The sequence below is a fragment of the Harpegnathos saltator genome, unplaced genomic scaffold (assembly GCF_003227715.2).
Source record: "Harpegnathos saltator strain DR-91 unplaced genomic scaffold, Hsal_v8.6 scaffold203, whole genome shotgun sequence".
Taxonomy (NCBI): domain Eukaryota; kingdom Metazoa; phylum Arthropoda; class Insecta; order Hymenoptera; family Formicidae; genus Harpegnathos; species Harpegnathos saltator.
The window spans coordinates 110001-132032 of record NW_020229988.1 but is presented as its reverse complement, the minus strand read 5'-3'; the positions used below and the strand labels follow the sequence as shown (position 1 = coordinate 132032).

At 41.4% G+C, this 22032-nt stretch overlaps 1 protein-coding gene across 2 annotated transcripts in view; it reads left to right on the top strand.

Annotated features, from left to right (window-relative positions):
* Nucleotides 1–22032, top strand: part of LOC105189358 (peroxidasin) — an 85828-nt gene that overhangs the window by 36053 nt on the left and 27743 nt on the right. Inside the window, exons 2-4 of one of the 2 annotated variants that reach the window (XM_025298074.1) lie at nt 2561–2674; nt 16682–16818; nt 18764–18907. In XM_025298074.1, the coding sequence (XP_025153859.1) occupies nt 2611–2674; nt 16682–16818; nt 18764–18907 (345 nt within the window). In that variant the 5' untranslated portion in view covers nt 2561–2610. The remainder of the gene's footprint in view (nt 1–2560; nt 2675–16681; nt 16819–18763; nt 18908–22032) is intronic. The other variant, XM_025298075.1, reaches the window with a different exon arrangement.

Sequence of the window (22032 nt, the reverse complement as noted above, 5' to 3'; positions counted from 1 at the left end):
CCGCAAATCAATGCCGCCGGTTAATCAATGATAACTTCAACTTATTACCACGTTAATAGCATCAATTAATCTCCCTTCGTAAAGGTTGCGCGCGGCAAACGGAAACCCAACTCGCGAAAATGCAAATTAACGGCTTCACCAACGGCGCGACCGCGGCAAAGTCTCGTCGAGTGAGGCGAAGAGATACGAAGTTCGCAAAAATGCTGAAGCGAGGAACGACATCAATCTTCCTCTCGCTCCGTTTTCTTCCTCTTTCTCTTTTTTCCTCTTTTCTTTTCTTCTCCTCTTTTCTTTTTTCTCTCACCGTGAGTATACAGAGCTAATAATTTCTAAACCATACCTCGAACGAGATTGGGCTACAGTCGACCGTTTATCATCGCGGACATTTGAAACAGATACAGAACGGCGATTCGAAAAGTAGCGGGATCGTTCGGTGGAGGAGGAGGAGAAGTGCAGTCAAGACAGTAGCGAAAGCGGAAATAATACACGCGCGCGCGCATGCTTCTGGCATGAAATATGAAGCGAAGGGATTTACAACATGCGTCACTTCGCGGTCTGATTTGCCACATACCGGAATGCGCGCGCGATGCGCGCCGCACTTTTTCAGAGGATTACACACGCGCCATTTCCATCCCTCTGTAATGCGCAGAGTGCAGTTTCGCGCGGCCGCTTTTGGAGCAGGTACACCTCTCGTTTCAGCTGCTCGTCGAGCTGCTCTCCACGCCGAAATCAACCTGATCGATACAGGCCGTCGTATTCGTCGCTCGCTGTTTGATTCGACGGTTTGTGACGCGAGCTAAAGGTAAACGCGATTCCGTAATCTACACTAAACGCGCGTAATATCTGAATAAACATTTGGCCGACGGGTTTGGCGGAAAATTCGCGGAAAGTTTTTTTCTTTTTTTTTTTTTCCAATGAGCGCCAAAAGTGGCGGTATCAAAATATCAGTCGCGTTTCGCGATCTGCAAAATTTCGCTCGCTCGTTTGCGCAGCGCAGTGCGTCCAACATTTCACACAATACGCGCGAATCACACATTGCGCGTGAGCGAGACCTAGTAAAAATTATCTCTCGCAGACTGGACATCACTCTCGTCAGCGTGATACACGTACAAGCTATGTTAGCCGTAGCCGACGCTGTCGCCGATGGTGAGTAACGTAGTTACTCGGCCGGCGACAACGTGGGCGCAGCTCTACGACGAGACAGATTAACATTGTCGATACGTCGTCGACGTCGATCAACGTCCGCGACAGGGGAACACATTTGTCGTGTATCTGTTAACTTTGGCTAGCGTTACACACGACCAACGGCGCGAGTAGTTCCTACAGTAGTTACATACTGCGGTCAGTGATGAGGACATTGTTAGATCGAATGATATTAGGTGAGGAAAAAGTTTATCGCTCGACATCGCGCGCGACATATATTGCAAGATGTTCAAAGCATCACAACAGAAAAGTTGTCTCGACGAAGCACAAAGATCAGATTATTGACCGAATGCGATTCGATATCTTCGATCGATATGTGTTTCTCTTGCGTATCACTTTAAGCTCTTTTGTTTGAAGTACAGGTTGTTTGTAGAGTTTAGAGAGATACGTGGTCAAAGAACACACAGGTCGTTCGTTCGAATCATCTCAACACGCTTCACATTCCATTGCATAATTATCGAGTCTCCCGGTAATCGATAATTGACAAATGAGTCATATTAGAATCAGCGACATGTATCAATCTGATCCGATCACCCGCTTGTAACTGTAACTGATGCTGCAGCGATGCGTATCGAATATAATCCCAATTCGCAGAGGAGCGCGTCGCAGCGCGTTAGCCTGCAGGCACGAGGGGGCCCAAAGAGCCACGAGCGATGCTCGTTCGGGATCTCTTTGCTTCCATTATTCTCCTCTCTCGTCCGCCTTTTATCCTCCCTTCCTCGATGGAGATGTTCCTTCGTTTCTCCTTTGAGTTAATAATGACGAACATGATCCACATTAGAGGTGCAGCCAGTACAGAGCGAAGTCAAATATGCTGCGCGGTTGAGCTCTCTCATCATTCTCCACTTGCTTGCCATTATATTATCGGACATTCGGATAAAATATGATCCGAAGGATTGAAATTAAAATTTTGAAAAGAATACCGCGACAATTTTTTTACGAAAGATTGGCCGATAGATCACCGATACGCTGCAAGCACCTCGACAAATGTTACGGCTGAGAAAAAGCCAGTAAATCTCACAGGATTAACAGGCGTGCCTGTCGCGTCAGAATTTCCATCGTGCCATAAACAAAAGACAGTTAATTCGTGAAATGGCATAGATGAAAACGTAACAAGTGCTTCATACAAAAGAGGAAAGAATGAAAAAGGAAGGCGGATGGTAGTAGACGCTTGCCACTCATGAAACGAGAGAGGATGAATTCATTCGTCCCAGCAACAGCGGCCGATGCTTGATCGATTATCGAAATAATGACTGCCAGTTTCCGCGACATGAAGAGCCCGTTGCGGCGTATTCAACGCTGAGGAGGAGTGCGGCCGAGCTGTTAATACGGTTGCATGCGCTTTTTTCTGTTGCAGACCGGTCTCGTGAATGAACGCACGAGATGGACGTCTGAATCAAAGCCGTCATGGCCCCGTTTCTATTGATCCTCCCGTTGCTGGCATCGTTGCGCCAGCTGATACAGCCGATCGGTAAGTGAGGCTCTTCTTCAACGTCCGCTCGCGGGAAAATGCAACGACGTCGGCGGAAAAAGGGAGCCGCGTTGATGGTCGTGTCGGGCGATTCGAATTTCTCGCTTTCAGAGGCTCTCTCAGGCAGAAAGACTAGAGGAGAGAGAGAGAGAGAGAGAGAGAGAGAGAGAGAGAGAGAGACAGTTTTTCGCGTTCGGCCGACTCGAGTCGATAATTAATTGACACGTCAAACAAATCGCTGACATCGTAATTAACGATCGATCTCGTTCACGCGACTCGAGCTGTTAATGAAACCGTGGTCGAGATGTATTACAAATATTATATTGGTAAAATACAATAGAGCGCACGTTTACATTTTATGTTTGATATCTGTCATCATATATATATTTCTTTCTCCAATAACGAAAAAATAAGTAATAGCGTAACGCACTGCATCACAAATATAGTATCACGTCAAAGTTGCGCAAATATAAAGAGTGTGATCTAATTTAACACTTACGTAGAGAGGGACAGAATATCTATATATAAAAGGAGATATATATAAAACTATATATAAAAAACACTTAATGTTTGTCAGAAGCGCGAGAGTCTTAGCGTTACGACAGTCTTTGTTTGAAGTCGCTGCGACTGCTAGAAACGAAATTATCGAATCGATCGTATCGAACGCCGCGCTTTCAATCGGCTGGCCACTCTTCGGTCAAGAAAATGGTCAAAAGTTTCGTCTGCACTTGTGAATTACATAATCCACATTCCGTACAACTCCTTCCCAGGAAACCCGTGTCCTTGCGCGCGGCCTTACCCTCACTCCGTCGCGTCAGCGCGGTCTCAGGCTTCGCACTCGATGTGTGTGTCAATCTTTAAAGCAAAGCGTGCCGAGATTTTAAAGGGCCGCAAAACTGGCATGCACATAGACCGACATAGTTTAAATAGCGTTGTTTCTAATCATACGTATCAATTTATCGCGATAGTTTGCTTTATCCTGATCGGAACTTTGATGGAAATTTCGGGCAAGCGATCGACGCAAGCGAAATCGCTTCATCAGCCAACATCGGTCCTATCCATTTTATTATTCTTTGCATAATCCACATTTTGTGTAGATAGGACACATGCGGGGACGGAGAGATTCCGAATAGCGTGCGGTTACGCTGCGCGCTATTACATTGTCTCGCTTTACGGTAACGCGGATTTATCACCGCACGCAAATCTCCCGAACGAAATTCCGGCGACACCTTAGCGCACTTTGCCGGCGTATGCGCCACGTGTGTATGAAAACCTCGACGAAAACAAGCACTTTTAGCCTAAACATCGCTAATTAATTCACGGCGTACGTAAATTTCTCGATGCATACGTAAGAGATGGAAATGTATAAATTTTGGGAGAAAACGATTAGACGAAATTCTATGCTGGTTGGAACAAATTGAGCAACGAAACACTTCAATACTACAGAATATTTTGTGACGTCGCTATCACTGCAACACAAATCAATATTATAAATAATACAATTATAAATAATAGAAAACAGTATTTCTCTCTCAATATTTCTTTATGTGTAAGAAGAATAAATATTAAATGTAGAACAGATGGTAATTTTCTGAAGATCTTAGACATTCGTCAAATTCAGTAATTAGGAAATGTAACATTCCATCATAATATAGTCCAGGGCGTTAAACTCGATTAAAAAAAGAACAAAAATCGCACCCACGCCTTCCACTGACTACGCTAAGAAATTCTCCAGTGCTACGTATCAGGTGTCTAGAACAAATCGATCCTCGATACTACACGAGGGGCTTTAACTCGTGCGCGTTGGGATCGTTCGAGATCCCAACAGGATATAGCCGGACCCGGTCCTTACCATGATAATGCATGGTGCTACCGATAGCGGTAACTGAGGAGAAATACGAGTGGAGCTAACACAACTTATTGCATCCGCAGATGTGATTCCGTGTGCTAGGAGAGGCGAGAGGGTGGCGGGCGCGATGCGGTAGAACTGTAAAATTCTGGTGCAACGTGCGCCTCATTTCAAACGTCTGCGTCTAAGTTGCAACGTGCTCTCTCCCTCCCTCCGTCTCTCTCACTCTCTCACCCCCCTTCCCTCTCTCTCTCTCTCTCTCTCTCTCTCTCTCTCTCTCTCTCTCTCTCTCCCTCTCTTTCTCTGCTCCTTTTTCTCCCTTTCCATTTGCCGATATGTGGTACTTTTTTCCTTCTTGAAAGTTCCCATTTTTTAATATCAGACGGCAGTAATAGCACGCGTATTTCAGCAATCGCGCTGATTGCTCGTCGAGCACGCGATCCTCTCGCGTATTCACCCTTCGACAGTAAGTCCGGAGCGTCACTTATCAGAGAAATGCGACGAGCGAAAAAAAAATACAAATTTCAACCAACAAGAGGTTGATGCTAGTAAAGTCTATTAGATGCGTAATCCGATATACGTTGAGCGTCATTCGAGCGCGTTCCGTTTAATATCAAGAGTAATATCGAGCTGCTTTGCGCTGCATCTAATAAAATCTGTCGCGTCATGGAGAAGCAGGGAGGCAGGAGCAGCGAAACGCAAAAAGCGTCGTTTCCGTCAAGGAGACGGAAGCAGACGCGAGTAAACGAACTGCCGGCGTTGCTCAACAGCAACGCGCAGCCAGTGCGGTAATGACGAGTAAACTTGGTTTGCAGTCAGCCCTACGGGACCGAATATATCCCACTATTGTCGCGTTACCATCATTCCTGCGAAAGGAATAGAGCCGTGTCATGCTCAGTTGTTTACTCGGTACGCGTAAAAAGAAATCGCACCGTATTCGGGTAAAACTACACAGTCGTAGTTGAGAGTTGCGTAAAACAAACTTGTTATTGTTGATGTAAATTTTCAGAAAGTAATTTACGCGCGCGCGTAATTTCTCAGTATAAAATGAGTGAATGAGTTTTTGAAAGCACGAGATTAATAAATTCTCTCGCAGTATCATCGAGAAATATTCATTTGGAAGATACGACAAAATTCATCTTGATTATCTCACGATAAACCAGCGAAATGGCCATCAATTCGATTAGTCGTTAAGTTAAACCTTCGATCGCAACTGCCGTCGCATCAGCAGTGCGCTTTTTGTATTTCGCAAACCGGCGGGAGTTAATTACCGTGAAACACGTAGCGCAGTAGTTTCTTTTCTAGGAACAATTATAGCCGATAATAAGGCACGCGGTAATTAGGGCCAGCGACGCAAAATAATTAAATGTCGGTGATTCAGCAATAAGTTGATGATTGACCAACTGTAGATTTTTTATTTGAAGAATTTTATAATTATCAATGCGCTCTCTCTCTCTCTCTCTCTCTCTCACACCCACACACTCTCTCGTTCAAACTGCTCACAGGGCGTATGAACGACGCAGGCACGCGATACGTTCGCAAACCATATAGCAACGTCCAGGGATTTAATATTTCGTTAATTGCGAACATATCGTAAGAGAGGCAGAGAATAGGATGAAACGATATCGAATCCTGCCATCGTAACTTTTTAATCGTGGCGCAATTTAAAACAGCATCACGGAGTTTTGATTGCATCGATATCGCGCGTTGCGACCTTCTCGACGATGCAGAAATATTCGTTTCCGATACCGCGCTATCGCTAAGTAATAATAATAGTTTCTACTTTAAAATAATAGTTCTACTTTATACACAATGGAACGTATGCTAATGCAAATCAGCATATTTTCGGGAGAGAGAGAGAGAGAGAGAGAGAGATAGAGAGAGAGAGAGAAAGAAAGAGAGAGAAAATCCATATAATTTTGTATACTCATAACAGGACGAAAATGAGAAAGAATTTTAAGTGTTAAGGCAAATTAGTTACAATATGTATAAACAATCTTTTATCTCTTTTTTTTTAATTCCATTTAGTGCAGCTCACATTAAAAATTTTAATCTGACGTTTGCTATGCAGTACATCTCACGCATACATTGCTTGTCATTAAATATTCCACGAGTAACTATTTACAAAAAGCCGAGTTTCTCGCACGGACACACAAGCATCATGCATATCAAAACCTCCATCCAGATGAGTGAGGATAATGGATTGAAAAATTCTGCCGATTTGCCTTAGTCACCGAATATTTGGCAAGCGCAAACTATGCGATAGCCTGTGGGAAATTTTTCGCGAACAGACTCCCAGGTCGACGCTGAAGGTTTGTCCAACGGAAGGACGCGTAGTAGTTGTGCGTATCGGTATGCACCCATATTTGAACATTGGTTAAAGTTACAATTACAAGCCGACTGCGTGTTCCGACGCAGAACTCATTCTGACGAGTTTTGTGAAATTCTATTCGATGGTTGGTTAAATCGCTGAACTTTCTAGCGAAATATTTCAGTTTGGAAACGTGTGCGGGCATGAGTATTTTATCTGCTGTATAACAATCCGTTATTGAGAATTTATCGCACGAAAATCTAATATTACGTTCGCCACTCGTTCAAATATCTGCGTACACACACATACACACGGTATTGATATTTTATAATATTATCCGCTACTGAAATATCTTTCGATTATTCTGGAACATGCTACGATTATATCAAACTATGTATTTAAACTTTTCGCAACAGCGCCGATGAATTTATACCGCAGTTTCTTTTTTTTATTTTTTTGGAATATTGTTTGCTCTAGTTTCAAACTTACACTCGTTTGCAGTACGATAGAGTCGAGTGAAAAATATTGCAACTGAAATACCGGCATAAAAAAAATGACGATTCCGAGACTATTTTGAGACGCGATGTCACATTAAAAATTTATTCGGTCCAAATAGACCTCCAAGGTGAACTGACGTTCCTCCCGTGCGCGTGACGACGGGACCTTTGTGCGATAGTTGGTCAAAGCCCTTTCGCTATCGATCGTGTCCATTCTATCGTGAGTAGTCGACAACTTTAGCCGCTGAAGTTGATCAATGGAGCGATAGTCACTACGACAGCTGCAGCGCGCCAATGTATTAATACTGACACGTACACGTGCGGCTACGCATGTAGAATGCTTCGCGATACTATCGGCAATCAGATGATCCCTATCGGGAAGAGCGAGTCCAATTGCGACATGATTTGTAAATTTTGTCACGCATACGCAACTTGCGATTGGGTCCCGTTCTATTTTGTGTCTATTTCGTATCATCACAAGAAATACCATAAATTTCCACGATCCGTGAAATTCCCGCTCAAAAAGCCAACTTATGCCGTACTTGCGCCGTAAGAAAGAACACATTGTACCATTATGACGACACACAACGAGCGGCGGCGAGTACATGACGAGAAAATGTTCTCACGCAACAAAAATCCAAAGAATATAAAGAAGCGCGTTGCGGAACAAAAGTCGCGATTCGCCGCGCTTGCGGGTCGCGTGCGCGCGCGCGCATTCTTGTAAAAGGACGATTTATCCGTAATCAAAAGTTGCCTAACTGTTTCCTCCGTTTCGCACAGTTGTTACAGAGCGTACCGGACGCTCAGGAAACAGCGGTACGCAAATAACTGGGAACGCGATTATTCGTAGACGTCCCGTTCATCCCGTCGCGCAACTCGATGCGACATGACGCTATGTAATCTAAAACGTAACCCCGGCAATCGTAATTAAAGCGCGATGACGACAGATGATTAATCGGCCCTATTCGAAATCACAGACGGATCTTGACGCGCGATGTAAGGGCCCGGGCGCGAGCCCTTCCATTGACCTCGCCACTTGTACACCCGCTTTCCACCCGCTGGCTGTTATATTCGAAATGCAACCCCTTGCGTTGGTTGCAACTAGGTCGCCGGCAATTACGCTAGTTATTCACTCGGCTATGCACCGAGACGGGAGGTGGGGACCGCTGCGGCAGGCTTGGAATTTAAGATTCGCCGTGCATGTGCGAGCCGTAAGGAGTCACCTCCATCTTCCATCCCCATCCCCTACGATATCTCCCCCTTTCGTCTGTAGTACCATCGTGTCCTGGATGACGAGCTCCTTAGATCGCATTTTTTTGCAACTTCTCCAAATGCCGGAGGAATCTTAATTTCAAGCACGATCTTTGGAATATTTTAATTAGAAGTATTCAAAATCGTGGGACAGATGCGAATAATTATTTTAATTCAAAGATGAGAATAAGAGAGACTCCAATGAGAGATAAGCAATCGTGTTAATAAGTAGAGATAATCAATAAGAACCTACGCAATATGACAGGATATTGATAGGACTGAAACACCGATTTACTTCACATCTGTCTTTAATCATCTGCAATAATTCACTTTCCGATTATCACTCCCTTCAATGTTACACGCGACACAAAAGAGATTGCTCTTCACGTTTGCATAGGTTACTGCATCACTACAGCGGCGTTGACCGCATACAGAGTCAAAGCGTACAAACCTGTTGACAAGCAGTCAGAGGTAACACCTGTGACATCAGGATCCGTGTAATAATCTGTCGCGCTATACTATATCACGGCGCGCGATCCCGTCAACTTGATACATGTGCAAGCCATAAAACACATCTGTACTCCCCGAGATTCAAGCTTGTGTCCAAAGACGTTACTGTGATCACGTGATAATAATCTTCGCAAACACACGTGCGAACAGCTCGATAGCGCACTCGACTCGCGACCAGAAGACAAGTCCCCGCGAATTTTCGCAAATCTCGGAATCTCTCGATCGAATCGTATTATAATACGTGTTATATTATCACGGCGAATCGCCCATGCTATATTCTCGCGCGACATATAAACTCTGCTCTGCAATATAAACGCAGCTCGGCTCACATGCACGATCGACAAGAGAATCGACGATCGCGTTCGTGTGCGCAAGACGGCTCGTAAGAAAGGATATAGCGTGGGAATACCTCGAGTTGTCAAATTATCATTTCTGCATATGCATAAGCAACGGTGCAACGTAACGCAACATGTAAACCTGAGAGCGCTTTCTGCACGCATGATGCAACCCGACACGATAATCTCTGGCACTCGCTGGCTGTACCGCGTCTATCGCGTCTATGCATTTCAACGAAAAGGTTCGCAAAAACATGGTTATATGTATATATATATATATATATATATATATATATATATATACACACGAGTATATAAAAAGTAATTTTTTTTTATAAAAAACTTGTCACCCCAAGAATAAACATTATAAGATGTCAATTTTATTTATTCATTAATATCAGTTTAGAGGTAAAATATTATATAAAATACAATATATATATATTTTTTAAAACTATCGCTATTCGCAAAACTGTCGTTTCCTTTTGAATGAAATTGCGCGAATTACGCAGCGCGATTCCGTTTCCTTTCCATTCACAAGCCGCTCGCTCGTCATGCCAAGTTCTGCCGATGCTGCTTTATGACCGATAAAGAATTTTCGAAATATTCTTATAACACCGCAACATATCATACGTAGCGCACGTGGCCGTAAGCATTGTCCAATACATTCGGAATAAGCCGAGGGGAACAACTTCCGCGGGGGGGGAGGGACTCCCTACGACGCGATGATATTTTCAACACATTCGATCATAAAAATTCCATCTAGCGCTCGGGGAGACTCGACGCGAATTTCTCGATCCTACGGAGCCATTCGCGCGCTGAACGTCACCGAGCAGGCCACATCGACGACGTATAATATTCTCGACTCGACGCATTTCGGTTTACGACGTGGCTCTGGCAAAGTCGTTACACATACGTTACACAACAGTAACTACTACGGTACTAGTGGACGAGGGTAACTGCATGACCTACGGGACAACACACACGGAAGGACACGCCGTGAACGGCATTGTTGTCCTTGGAAAACGATCCACGGTGCAAATCGAGACGCATACACGTACACACATGCGATCGCATAGCTGCATGCACACGGACATACACACGGAGAATTTCCGCGAGACCGGACACGATCGTGGGAACACGCGAAATGGCGATACGACGAGTGCTGAAAGACGGAGGTGAATCAATTCCCGGTAGAAAAGTTTCCGAGCGAACTAAACTTTGGCAATACCAAAGCGCAAGGACAAACTTGCGGCATCCAGCAACCTCCATCTACCTACGGACCCACATCTAGCCATCTATCTGTCTACTCTCTCCACCTTGGATGCCCGCCCCAATTTATTCTTATACTTGTTTTCGACACCGTTCGCGCTCGTTGACGCTCGTGTATTCAAGTCAACGCGAGTAAATGAAAGGAAGGGCGATCGCGATTGAGCAAGCAAGATAAATATCGATGTAGAAACACGCAACAGATTATCTCACGCCGCAAGACGGCAAGGGCAGCAAAATGTTAATGAGGGATTAGTAAATGCTTCGTACGAATGGATAAATAGATCTCTATCTTCTCGATTGTGCTCGTTTATTATCAAATTGGAGCACTCTTGCTAATTGCGACATTTACTTTATAAAATGTCACGAAGAATAGTCACGATCCCCGTATCGTTTGCTTCGCAGACATTTTAATTCTATTGCAGCACGATATTTGCCATTTGTGGCATTAATGCGAAAGAACATTTCTTCGACTTCTCCAAGAGTTGTAGCGATAGGTCATTAAGGCTACCTGGGCCAATAAGCTCGGGGGCGATCGATGGGTACTTTATATTTACAATGTCGCGATATTATTCTCATTTATTCACAACCACAAGATATCGCCCTGTATACGATAAATAAATATTTGATCAGTAGCGCAACGCGATATCGTGCCAATAGTGCCAATAATGTCAATAGTGTGATAACTAGTCGCCCGATGTTTCAATAAGCTGTTTCACAATTACAACGCCGAGAGTGCCGCGAGCAACGACTGACATAAATTTTCTTCGTCCTCTTATTCATTATGTAATAAATGATGAATGTAAAGTGCATTACCAGCGGCAGCGGTACACGCTATACATGAAAGGCAGCTACTGCCGATTCGGCCAGATCTAATCTGAACTAATCATATACGTAGGCAGTCTGAAAAGTTCTCGGCCTAACAATGAAAGAAAATTTCTTTTGCCATGAAATATGTTTTATTTTTCAATATAATCTCCTGAAACTTCAATACATTTATTCCAACGTTTTTCCAATAATTCAATATCATTATTAAAATGTGATTCCGGAAGGTCTGCAAAATATCCATCCACGGCTGCAATAGCTTCGTCATTTTTGATGTAAAACGCTTTCCAGCCAGGAATTTTTTCAAGTTTGGAAACAGATAATAGTCAGAGGGAGCCAAATCTGGTGAATACGCTGGATGTTCAAGCAATTCGTATTTTAATTCGTTGAATTTTGCCATTGTCAAAACACTTGTGTGAACACGTGCATTGTCTTGATGGAAAACGATACTTTTCTTCTTTAAAGCAGGTCTTTCCTCACGAAGGTCTTTTTGCATCCAATAGATCCAAAAGGTTACAATAATATTCAGAGTTAATCGTTTTATCTTTCTGAAAATAATCGATCAACAAAACACCTTTGTAATCCCAAAAAACTGTTGCCATAACCTTTCCTGCTGATGGAACCGTCTTTGCCTTCTTTGGTGCACGTCCACCGGCTTCAATCCATTGTTTCGATTGTTCTTTTCGCTCTGGTGTATAGTGGTGGATCCAAGTTTCATCAACAGTTATGAAACGACGCTTGAAATCCATTTTATTTTGCTTTAAACGATCCAAACACGCTTGAGAAATACGCATTCGAATTTCGCGTTTTTCGTCAATTGTTAGCAAATGCGGCATCCATCTTGCACAAAGCTTTTTCATATGTAATTCTTCATGCAAAATATTTCCAATTCGTTCTTTTGAGATGCCTATGGCCTCAGCTATTTCACGCATTTTCACTCGTCGATCATCTAACACCATATCATGGACTTGTTGAATGTTTTGTGTTGTGGTGTTGTAGCAATTTTTGAACAACCTTCGCGTGGATCATCTTCGAGGCTTGTACGACCAGATTTAAAAAGAGCAGCCCATTTTTTCACAGTGGAAAGTGAAGGTGATGCATCCTTATACACTTTTAACAATTTCGGATGAATTTCTGTTGGTGTTAAACCATCCAAAACAAAGAATTTAATCACTGCACGATATTCAATTTTTTCCATTTTAAAAAAGACAATGACACGTCAATATCAAACTGGTGCTACTACTCGAATGACTTGACAGATCGAAATAAAATTTTACATGGGTTTATATCAGGGATGCCACTTTCCAATACAATTATAGTTTTGTAGCACTTGTGCTAGTCGCGTGCTCTTAGGAACTTGTGAATACACAGCCACGTAGTATAAACTAAACTTTATTATATATATACGAACATCAGTATTGCACCGTTACAGAGTGTACTTCTTGTTGTTGAGCTCGAAATTAGTTGATCGTCTTCTATTTCTTTACCGGAAGCTCTTTTCTTCTCGTTATAGTTGACGCCATCTATCCCGTCACTCTCTTGTCTAGTGACTAGTAGTATTCAGTGTTGCGGCGGACCGCCCAGTTACCGTAATTGACATCTATGCATCTATATGTCAGGTCGAGATACTTATTCAGATCTTTGCCCGACTGCCGTTATCGACAGTTTCTAATGACCATCTGATATTACCAAGATCCGTCGCAGAACTTTCCTCCAGACGCCTCTAGCCGCTCGCTGCCCTCGTACACGCACGATAACCAAATCTCCAATATCCTCGGTCTGTATCGAACACAGTGCGGACGCCAGAAGGGAAGCCGGAACCTCTGCGCTTTAGTCCAAACACGTGCATAAGGGTGACTTCTCGCAATAACAATGCAACGTAAACGCACGTGTGATAATGCCTGCGACAACGTTTGCCGCCGATAAGACGAAGTCTTATCAGACGATTACACATTTGACACAGATAAGATGCTAATCCATCCCATACAGCACAGCACCGTTGCAGCAACATTGCAGTGTAACATTGCAGCAACATTTGTAATATAATTTGTATGCAATAATGCTTTTTATATATATATATATATGTATATATGTATGTATATACAGGGTGTCCCATTTTAAAGGATCCACTCAAACATCTCAAAATACTGCGTTAAATCGAGAAATGTTTCAGACAAAAGTTGTTTGGTTTGAAGGGAGACATAACAATATTATTATTTATACATATTGCCAAATACAATAATTCCATTAATAATCCTTTTACGCAATAACCATTTTGCAAACATGAAATTCGAGGTAAGCGTTCTCGACGTGGAAAAATGTTTGCCGTATATGTTTAAAACAAGTGTCATTGAAACCTAAAATTAATCGATTAAATCAGTTAATTAAATCACAAGAACAAATGTAATGTGAAAACGGCGATTTTCTATGTGCCCGAATAAATTGGGCGTTTTATAAAACGGCCAAACGTTCACAGTTTATAATTAAATATTCTCTGCTAATTTTATATTGCTTTTTGCCAAGAAATCGACTTATCGACGTTTGGAAATTTCAAAATTATTAAATTAAGTTAGAGTACTATTATAGTAATATATTCTTGATAGTAAATAAAGCAAAAAAGTCTAATACTATTTTTTCTTTCGACGAATAGTTAGCGAGATATCGTAAGTTAAATGTTGAAAAAGTTACGAAGTTTTCCTTAAATATCTCAAAAAATATTAAACAAATAAAAAAATGTTTCAGATAAAAGTTGTTCAAATTAGTTGGTAGAAAAAGATGATATAATAAGAGATTGGGATTTCTATTTAAGAAAATTGATGATCAGTGAATATCTCAAAAGTGACACCATCTATAAACAAAATGTTGTCGCTGTCTTATGCCCCCCTTCAAGCCAAACAACTTTTGTCTCAAACATTTTTCGATTTAACGCAATGTTTTTGAGATATTTGAGTAGGTCCTTTAAAATGGGACACCCCGTATATATTGAGAGTCTCCTGGAAAGTTTTTATTTAATGACGGCAGAAGCGAAAAATCGTATGCCAAAAATTGTTTTTGTTATATAGATACATTCCAGAGGATGATATTTGTGATCGATCTAAAAATTTATAAAATATTCTGGACACACTTTCCTCTTATTGTGACAATCAATAATTTTCCATAAAAATTCTGTAACAATAATCATGAGAGATAATATGTTCAACTCAACATTTATATAAATTTCACTAATTATTTACAGTGAATGATTATCATACAGCAAAAGAAAAGTGTTCAGAACACTTCACAAATTTGTAAAATCGATCATAAGTGTCGTTTTATGGAAATCTCTTATTTTAACGTACATGAAAAAACAAAGATTAATATACCATTGTTTTCATTTCTGACATCAAACAAGAATAGTCACAGAAAGTTCCCAAGATCTGTAATATTTCAAAGAATAAAATGATATCTTAAAAAGACGCCGTTTTATTGACTTAATAGAACGTCAATAAGATACCACCTTGCTATTTGAAATAATACAGGTCTTAAATACTTGTGGTAACTATTCTTGAATTAATAAGACGTCTAAGTTTGGGATATAAAACTAAATCATTGTAAAACCAAAAATCAAAAAGTGATTAAATATAATTGGTGATTAAATGATGGTGATGGTGATGGTGATGGTGATGGATGATGATGGTGATGAGAATTAGAGCAATATACAAAGCGTCTCATAATTGCAATATACCAACTGCATAGGGGCGTAGAGCTAAGCGAGAAGAATGAAAAAGTGCTCTTCCATTTAGCGATATCTTGTATAATTTTTTAATAATAACCGCAATTTGAAATGTTGCTACAACATTGCAGATATAATAATGCAAAATATTGTTTTTGCAATATCTCTGCAATATCACTGCAATGTGCAATGTTGCAACATTGCAGCAATATTGCTGCAATTGTCTGTGCTGTATGGGATTAACCATGACCAACTTTTAACGTTAAATATCTCGGTCGCAAACAAACAAGAGAAATAACATGGTACTGAAAATGAAGAACCTTGTTATCTTGAAACGCGATCCGTTGAAATTTTACGACCACGTGATACAGAGCGGCTGTAGTTAAAAATGTTGGGAAAACTTTGAAATAAGTTAAAAATAAAGTTAAAAATAAATAGCATATTACAAAAAAATTTTCGTACACTTTTCACAGCTGAGAAGAAGTGCGCGATATGATTTTTCTCGCGTCATCAACAATAACGCTTGAGCGAAATGAAAATTGTATTTATTTCTTATATGTTAATATTGGATTTTGGATTCACGCTCTGGTCACACGGATTATATTTGACATCGAATAATATTCCAGCGAATGACAAACAACGCGGAGAAGTGTCGAATATTACAGTCGTGTTTGAAGGTCGGCTATTATTATTTATACATATTGCCAAATACAATAATTCCATTAATAATCCTTTTACGCAATAACCATTTTGCAAACATGAAATTCGAGGTAAGCGTTCTCGACGTGGAAAAATGTTTGCCGTATATGTTTAAAGCAAGTGTCATTGAAACCTAAAATTAATCGATTAAATCAGTTGATTAAATCACAAGAACAAATGTAATGTGAAAACGGCGATTTTCTATGTGCCCGAATACATTGGGCGTTTTATAAAACGTCCAAACGTTCACAGTTTATAATTCAATATTCTCTGCTAATTTTATACTGCTTTTTGCCAAGAAATTGACTATCCACGAATTTTTGAAAATAAATACGGAACCGTATATTCTTCTCTACGTGAAAATTTAACTCCAACTGCAAGCTCCGCACAAATTCCTACCAACTTCTTGTTCGAGTAACTAATGCTTAATTGATCATCTGACAATCTTGAACTAGTTCGTTAAAATTAGATGTGATTGAGCACAACCATTCGCATTTACTAATAAATAAACGAATATCGTACAAGAGAAAATAGAGAACGATCATGAGAGATTGAAGCGGCGATACTCAACCCGAGCTCAATTTCGGGCGAAATTACTCTCTACATATTAACGTGAAGTTTCCAATCATCTGCAAAATCTCGAAAATATCGCATATCGCGACTCCGAAGAGTCTAGCCGCGAAATAAACAGATGGCTCTGTGGGGAAGGTACATGCGTGTCAATAATTCTATTGATCAATACATTTTCACAGACTGCGCGATCGATCGGAATGGACCGACCAAGCGGAGCGACGTCGGCCCTTACTTCAGGCCTAAATCCGTCAAGGATGTTTTAGCGCAAACTGGCGGCACCGCGATGCTACCCTGCCGATTCAACGGGCCTGGAATAGTAAGTACACATATACATTGACGCGCAAATATGTACGTTTAATACAGACACACGCGTCGTCGAAGAGCGTGCGTATGTAACAGCCATATGATGCGGTACGTGCGCATGCATTATACGCGACCGATATACACGGACGAAATTTGGACCGTCGCAGTATCGCAGTATCGTTTGCACACAAAACTATGCGTTACGCATGCACCGTTGTCATAATACGCCTGACCGCGTTGTACCTTGTGAAATGTAGCGTGAGCCGGAGTAAGTAGATACGGTCGTTACTAGTGCGCCCGCGGCCAAAACGTAAAACCATAAGCGGCTTGGACAATTATCTAATCCTTGGAGACAATTTCAATTTGGAGGGCAATTATGATAACGGCACTAACGACGCTTATTCATATCACTTTTATTATAATATAATTAATTGTACATTTATGTAAATGTGCGTCGTAATGATTGGCAAATGTATCACCGGTAGATGTTACGTAATATATAATTATAGATCTCGTATAGACGTAACTCGCAATTTCTAACGTTTCGCGCTACGCGGAGATAATTCGGTAATTTCCACATTGAAGCGAAGTATCGTTGTAATTACGCGAAAATTAACGTGAGGTTGTATAATCTTTCGTGGTTCCCAACGCTTCTTCTTCGGCGATACATCGTTCGCCAGACGAACTTTTGCTTTGTATCCCGCGGGAAATACAAATTTTCGCATGCAATTTCGTTCTTCTCAACACGGCCCGAATGCACAAGGAAGATAGGTTATCTGCAAGAAGGAAAACTAGAATCCTTAGACCGTCGGTTGCCCGTAGTTGACGCTTTTGCAATATTAATACCATGAAATTGCATCCTGCCCCGACGAGAGACGATTTCCCTTCCTTTTCACCTGACGTCTCGTTCAGCCTTCAAAGCCCGAAGAGAGAATTGGCCGATTGCAAATGGTCAAGCGCGGCAACAGTAACGTGATCCTGAGGACGAATTAAAAGAGCGTACGGAAAATCGGCACCTAAATATTATTGAATTTAAATACAAATATTAAATTAATGTTTAAATATTAATCACCCGATATATGTATATATATATATATATATATATATATATATATACAGTACCGGCCAAAAATTTATCACCTTTAAGATTTTTAGCATAACTTGGTTTAAAGTGTATGGATATCTATTAGGTCATAACATGTTTTGACAACAGGTGTAGCTTACCGAACAAAGTACTTTTCATCAAATAATATAAACAATTCGTGAAAAAAATAACTTTATTTCAAATGTCCAAAGTACGTGAAAATAAATAGTAAACTTTAAATAGCCATAACTATGTTCAATGTCAACAGAGGAACACCAGATTCATAATTTAAATTAAGTAACTCTAGTATTTTGTAGCAAAGCCTTTTGCATCGATTACAGCTTGACAACGTCTGGGCATGGAATCAATGAGTGCGTCGATTGTAGCTTGAGGGATCTTTTTCCATTCTTCTTCAAGTTGGGAGAATTTCTGGGTCGCATTCGTAGCTCGCTTTCCTGCCAAACGTCTCTCCAGCTCTTCCCACAACGATTCTATAATATTTAGATCGGGCGATTGACTTGGCCAATCCATGAGAATTACGCGATGGCGTCGGAACCACTCCTGCACTTTAACTGCTCGATGTTTCGGATCATTGTCTTGTTGGAAGATGAAACCGCGACCAAGGAAACGTTTTGCATATGAAAGCATTACATTCTGGAGGATGTTTATGTACACTGTTTGATCCATGATGCCGTCGATTTTATGAAGGGGACCCATTCCTTTTGCGGAAAAAGCACCCCACACTATAACCGAACCGCCTCCATGCTTCATTGTAGGAAGTTGGTATTTGGGGTCAAAGCGTTTGCCTTCAGGACGACGAACCCACTTTATTCCGTCATTACCGAACAGCATAAACTTACTTTCGTCGCTCCAGGGAACGTCAGACCATTGCCGTGATGTCCAGTTAAGGTGTGCTTTGGACCACTCTACTCGCGCCTTCCGATTCTTCGCAGAAATGAATGGCTTCTTCACAGGTCTTCGACCATGTAGTCCTGCGTCTTGCAGGCGACGGCGTATGGTACGTACAGATGGATTAGACTGTCCTGGAGTCAATATTTCTTTAGCAATGTCCGGCGCCGTGAGATGTGGGTTGCTACGAGATGTACGCAAAATGTTGCGATCGACGAGAGAAGTAGTACAACGCGGTCGGCCACACGTTCTTATTAATAGAACCTTCCTGAACCTTTAAACGCTTAAGCAACTTGGTCACCGCTGATTTGGAAATGCCAAATTGCTGGGCGAGTTCTTTATGCGTCCGTCCTTGTTTGCGACTCTCTACGATAGCTTTCCGTTGTCGTTCGTCCACATTTCGAACACCACGAGTCTTCGCCATCTTCTAAGATACTAAACTAATGTTTACAGCCGTGTAGAAGTAGCGACAGAATACATAAACATAACGAGTACACAAAGGTTGTCAACGGACGATTTTGGGACGATCAATAAATAACTTTGAAAATCATAGTATATGATGTCCAATTTTTTTATACATTACACACACAGTGTACATGATACCAGCTATCTGCTGTAAAAATTTGAATTTATTTTCTTTACTGTGAAAGAAGTTATGGTCAAAAACCCTGAAGGTGATATATTTTTGGCCGATACTGTATCTTATTAGATGTGTGAATTAATTCGGTCCGATTTTTTTCTTCCAAAAAAAGACTTTAGTATGAAAAAACATGAAAAAGTACACTAATCAAAGTATTTGCCGTCGCTTGCTATTATTTTTTACCATCTGTCTGGCAGTTGTTGCATTCCGTGACGGGAAAACGACTCGTCCTTCGAAGCGATTCATTCATTGAGCCATTTCTCTCTTTCTTCATAATTGTTGAAGTACTGGTCCGAAAGCCCGTGTGCCATCGATCTGAACAAGTGATAATCAGATGGAACAATGTCTGGTGAATACGGCGGATGAGGTAAAACGTCCCAGCCAAGTGCTTCCAAGGTGGCCTTCACAATCCTTCCAACATGTGGCCGAGCGTTATCATGCTGGAAGATCACTTTGTCGTGTCTCTTTGCATATTCCGGCCGCTTATTCTTCAATGCGTTGTTTAAACGGATCAATTGTTGTTGGTAAAGTTCGGCAGTGATGGTTTGGTTCTGTTTTAATAGTTCATGATGCACTATACCCTTCTGATCCCACCATATACAGAGCATTACTTTTTTGCCGTGAATATTTCGCTTTAGAATCAATGTGGATGGTTTTCCTGGGTCGCTAATGGTTTCCTTTATTTGGGATTATCGAAATATATCTACTTTTCATCTCCAATCATAATACGATGCGAAAAACCTTTTCTCTTTTGCCTGGCAAGCAAGATTTCAGACATGGCTTTCCACCTCTCAATGTCTCTTTCTTTCAATTCATATTGCACCCATCTTCCTTCTTTGTAAATCTTTCCCATGGCTGCCAAACGCACAGAAATTGTTGATCGATCAACATTCTACAACATGGTGCGAGCTCATGTTGCGATTGACACGGATCTTCATCGATTAGCGCCTGCAATTCCTCGTCCTCGAACTTCTTCGGCTGACCTGGACGAGGTTTGTCATCGACACTGAAATCATCACTTTTGAAACGTCGAAACCATTCTCTGCATGATTTATCGGTGGGACTTCACCATAAGCTTCTACGAGCATTCGATGAGCTTCAGCGGCTGTTTTCTTCAAATGAAAACAGAAAATGAGAACTTCCCGGAAATGATGCTTTTTTGGCTCGAATTTTGACATTTTCGAATCAGATAAACACGATGTTATTGTTACAAACCCAAACGTTTATCAACCGAATATTATTGCCAGATATCAAAACTAAAAAATAAAGCCTTTTGCAGACATTAGAGGTTAGAAAATTACATAGTACAGCAATTGACCGCCAGATGGACCGAATTAATTCACACACCTAATATTTCGGAATGTCTTTGATTATCGGTTCTCTCGAAATTCTCGCGAAAGATGAGTAATCAACAAGTAAATCGAGAAAATAACATCGAGGAGCGTCACGTGCATTGTCGTTGCATGTAATGTCCGTAAAAGACATATTATTCCGTTCGGTACATTTGCAAAACTTGCGGTTTAAATCGAATATTGTCTGCCCGGACCGTTCGTAATACAGCGAGCAAAAGAGCGATCAGAACTTGCGGTTGACGAATGTACAGATTGCTCATTTCGAAGATGTTGCTTAACAAGTAAAAGCGACGAGGTCGATCGAGTCAATCGCATAGTTAAAACAATTAAAAATACTCCTCAATGGAAGCATATCAAACGTCGCTTTAGATTCATCAGCCGATCGGTTGACGACACGTGACCCATTTAAATCCGATTTTTTTCTTTCGATATTTGCAACCATGGACACACACACACACACACACACAAATACACAATTAGAACGCGCCAAATTTAATGATAATCGCCATCGCGTCAACAGAAACGTCACCGTGTAATTGTCAACATGCGACCACTGCTGGTCAATCGCAATTAGAGAACTGCGCTGTACGGTAAGCTCGCAGCAGCTCACCCGACGCGGTCGACCGTTTGTCAGGGCACATCAAACTGCCGCGGTCGAACAAAAAAAAATCGATATTAATTCGCTCACCTTGTCCCCGACGATGAGTATTACGCGTCCGCAAATGTTGTTCCGGCGAAATAACGCGAAGCAATTAATACGATCGGGATTTGTTCGAAAGTTAAAATCCGGCCGATCGTTTACCCCGAGACGGCAAGGGGTTATGGAGGGGGCGGTAAATGATTGAAGAGAGTACGCGTGCAATCTGTAACCCGCCGTCCATCTGCCGGACAAGGATAGATTGCTGTGGTAATCAATTTTGCCTGAAAAGGACCCCGATATCATACACACATCGCAACAAAATAATGAGATCGCCGCGTATCGAAATTCGCCGGCAGTCGCGCGGAACGGAATAATAACTCTCGATTAAAACGTGTTAAATTGTCAAGATATGGAGCTTGATTGTCGGCCGATTTGATTAAATGGCTGATGTGTCTGCCGTTAATCATGCGAAATTATTTCTATTATGCATTTATCTCTATATACATAAACATATATACATGTATATATCATCGTACACAATATCAAAATTTACAAAATATTTAACATTTCCATCTCTTCTCTCTCTCTCTCTCTCTCTCTCT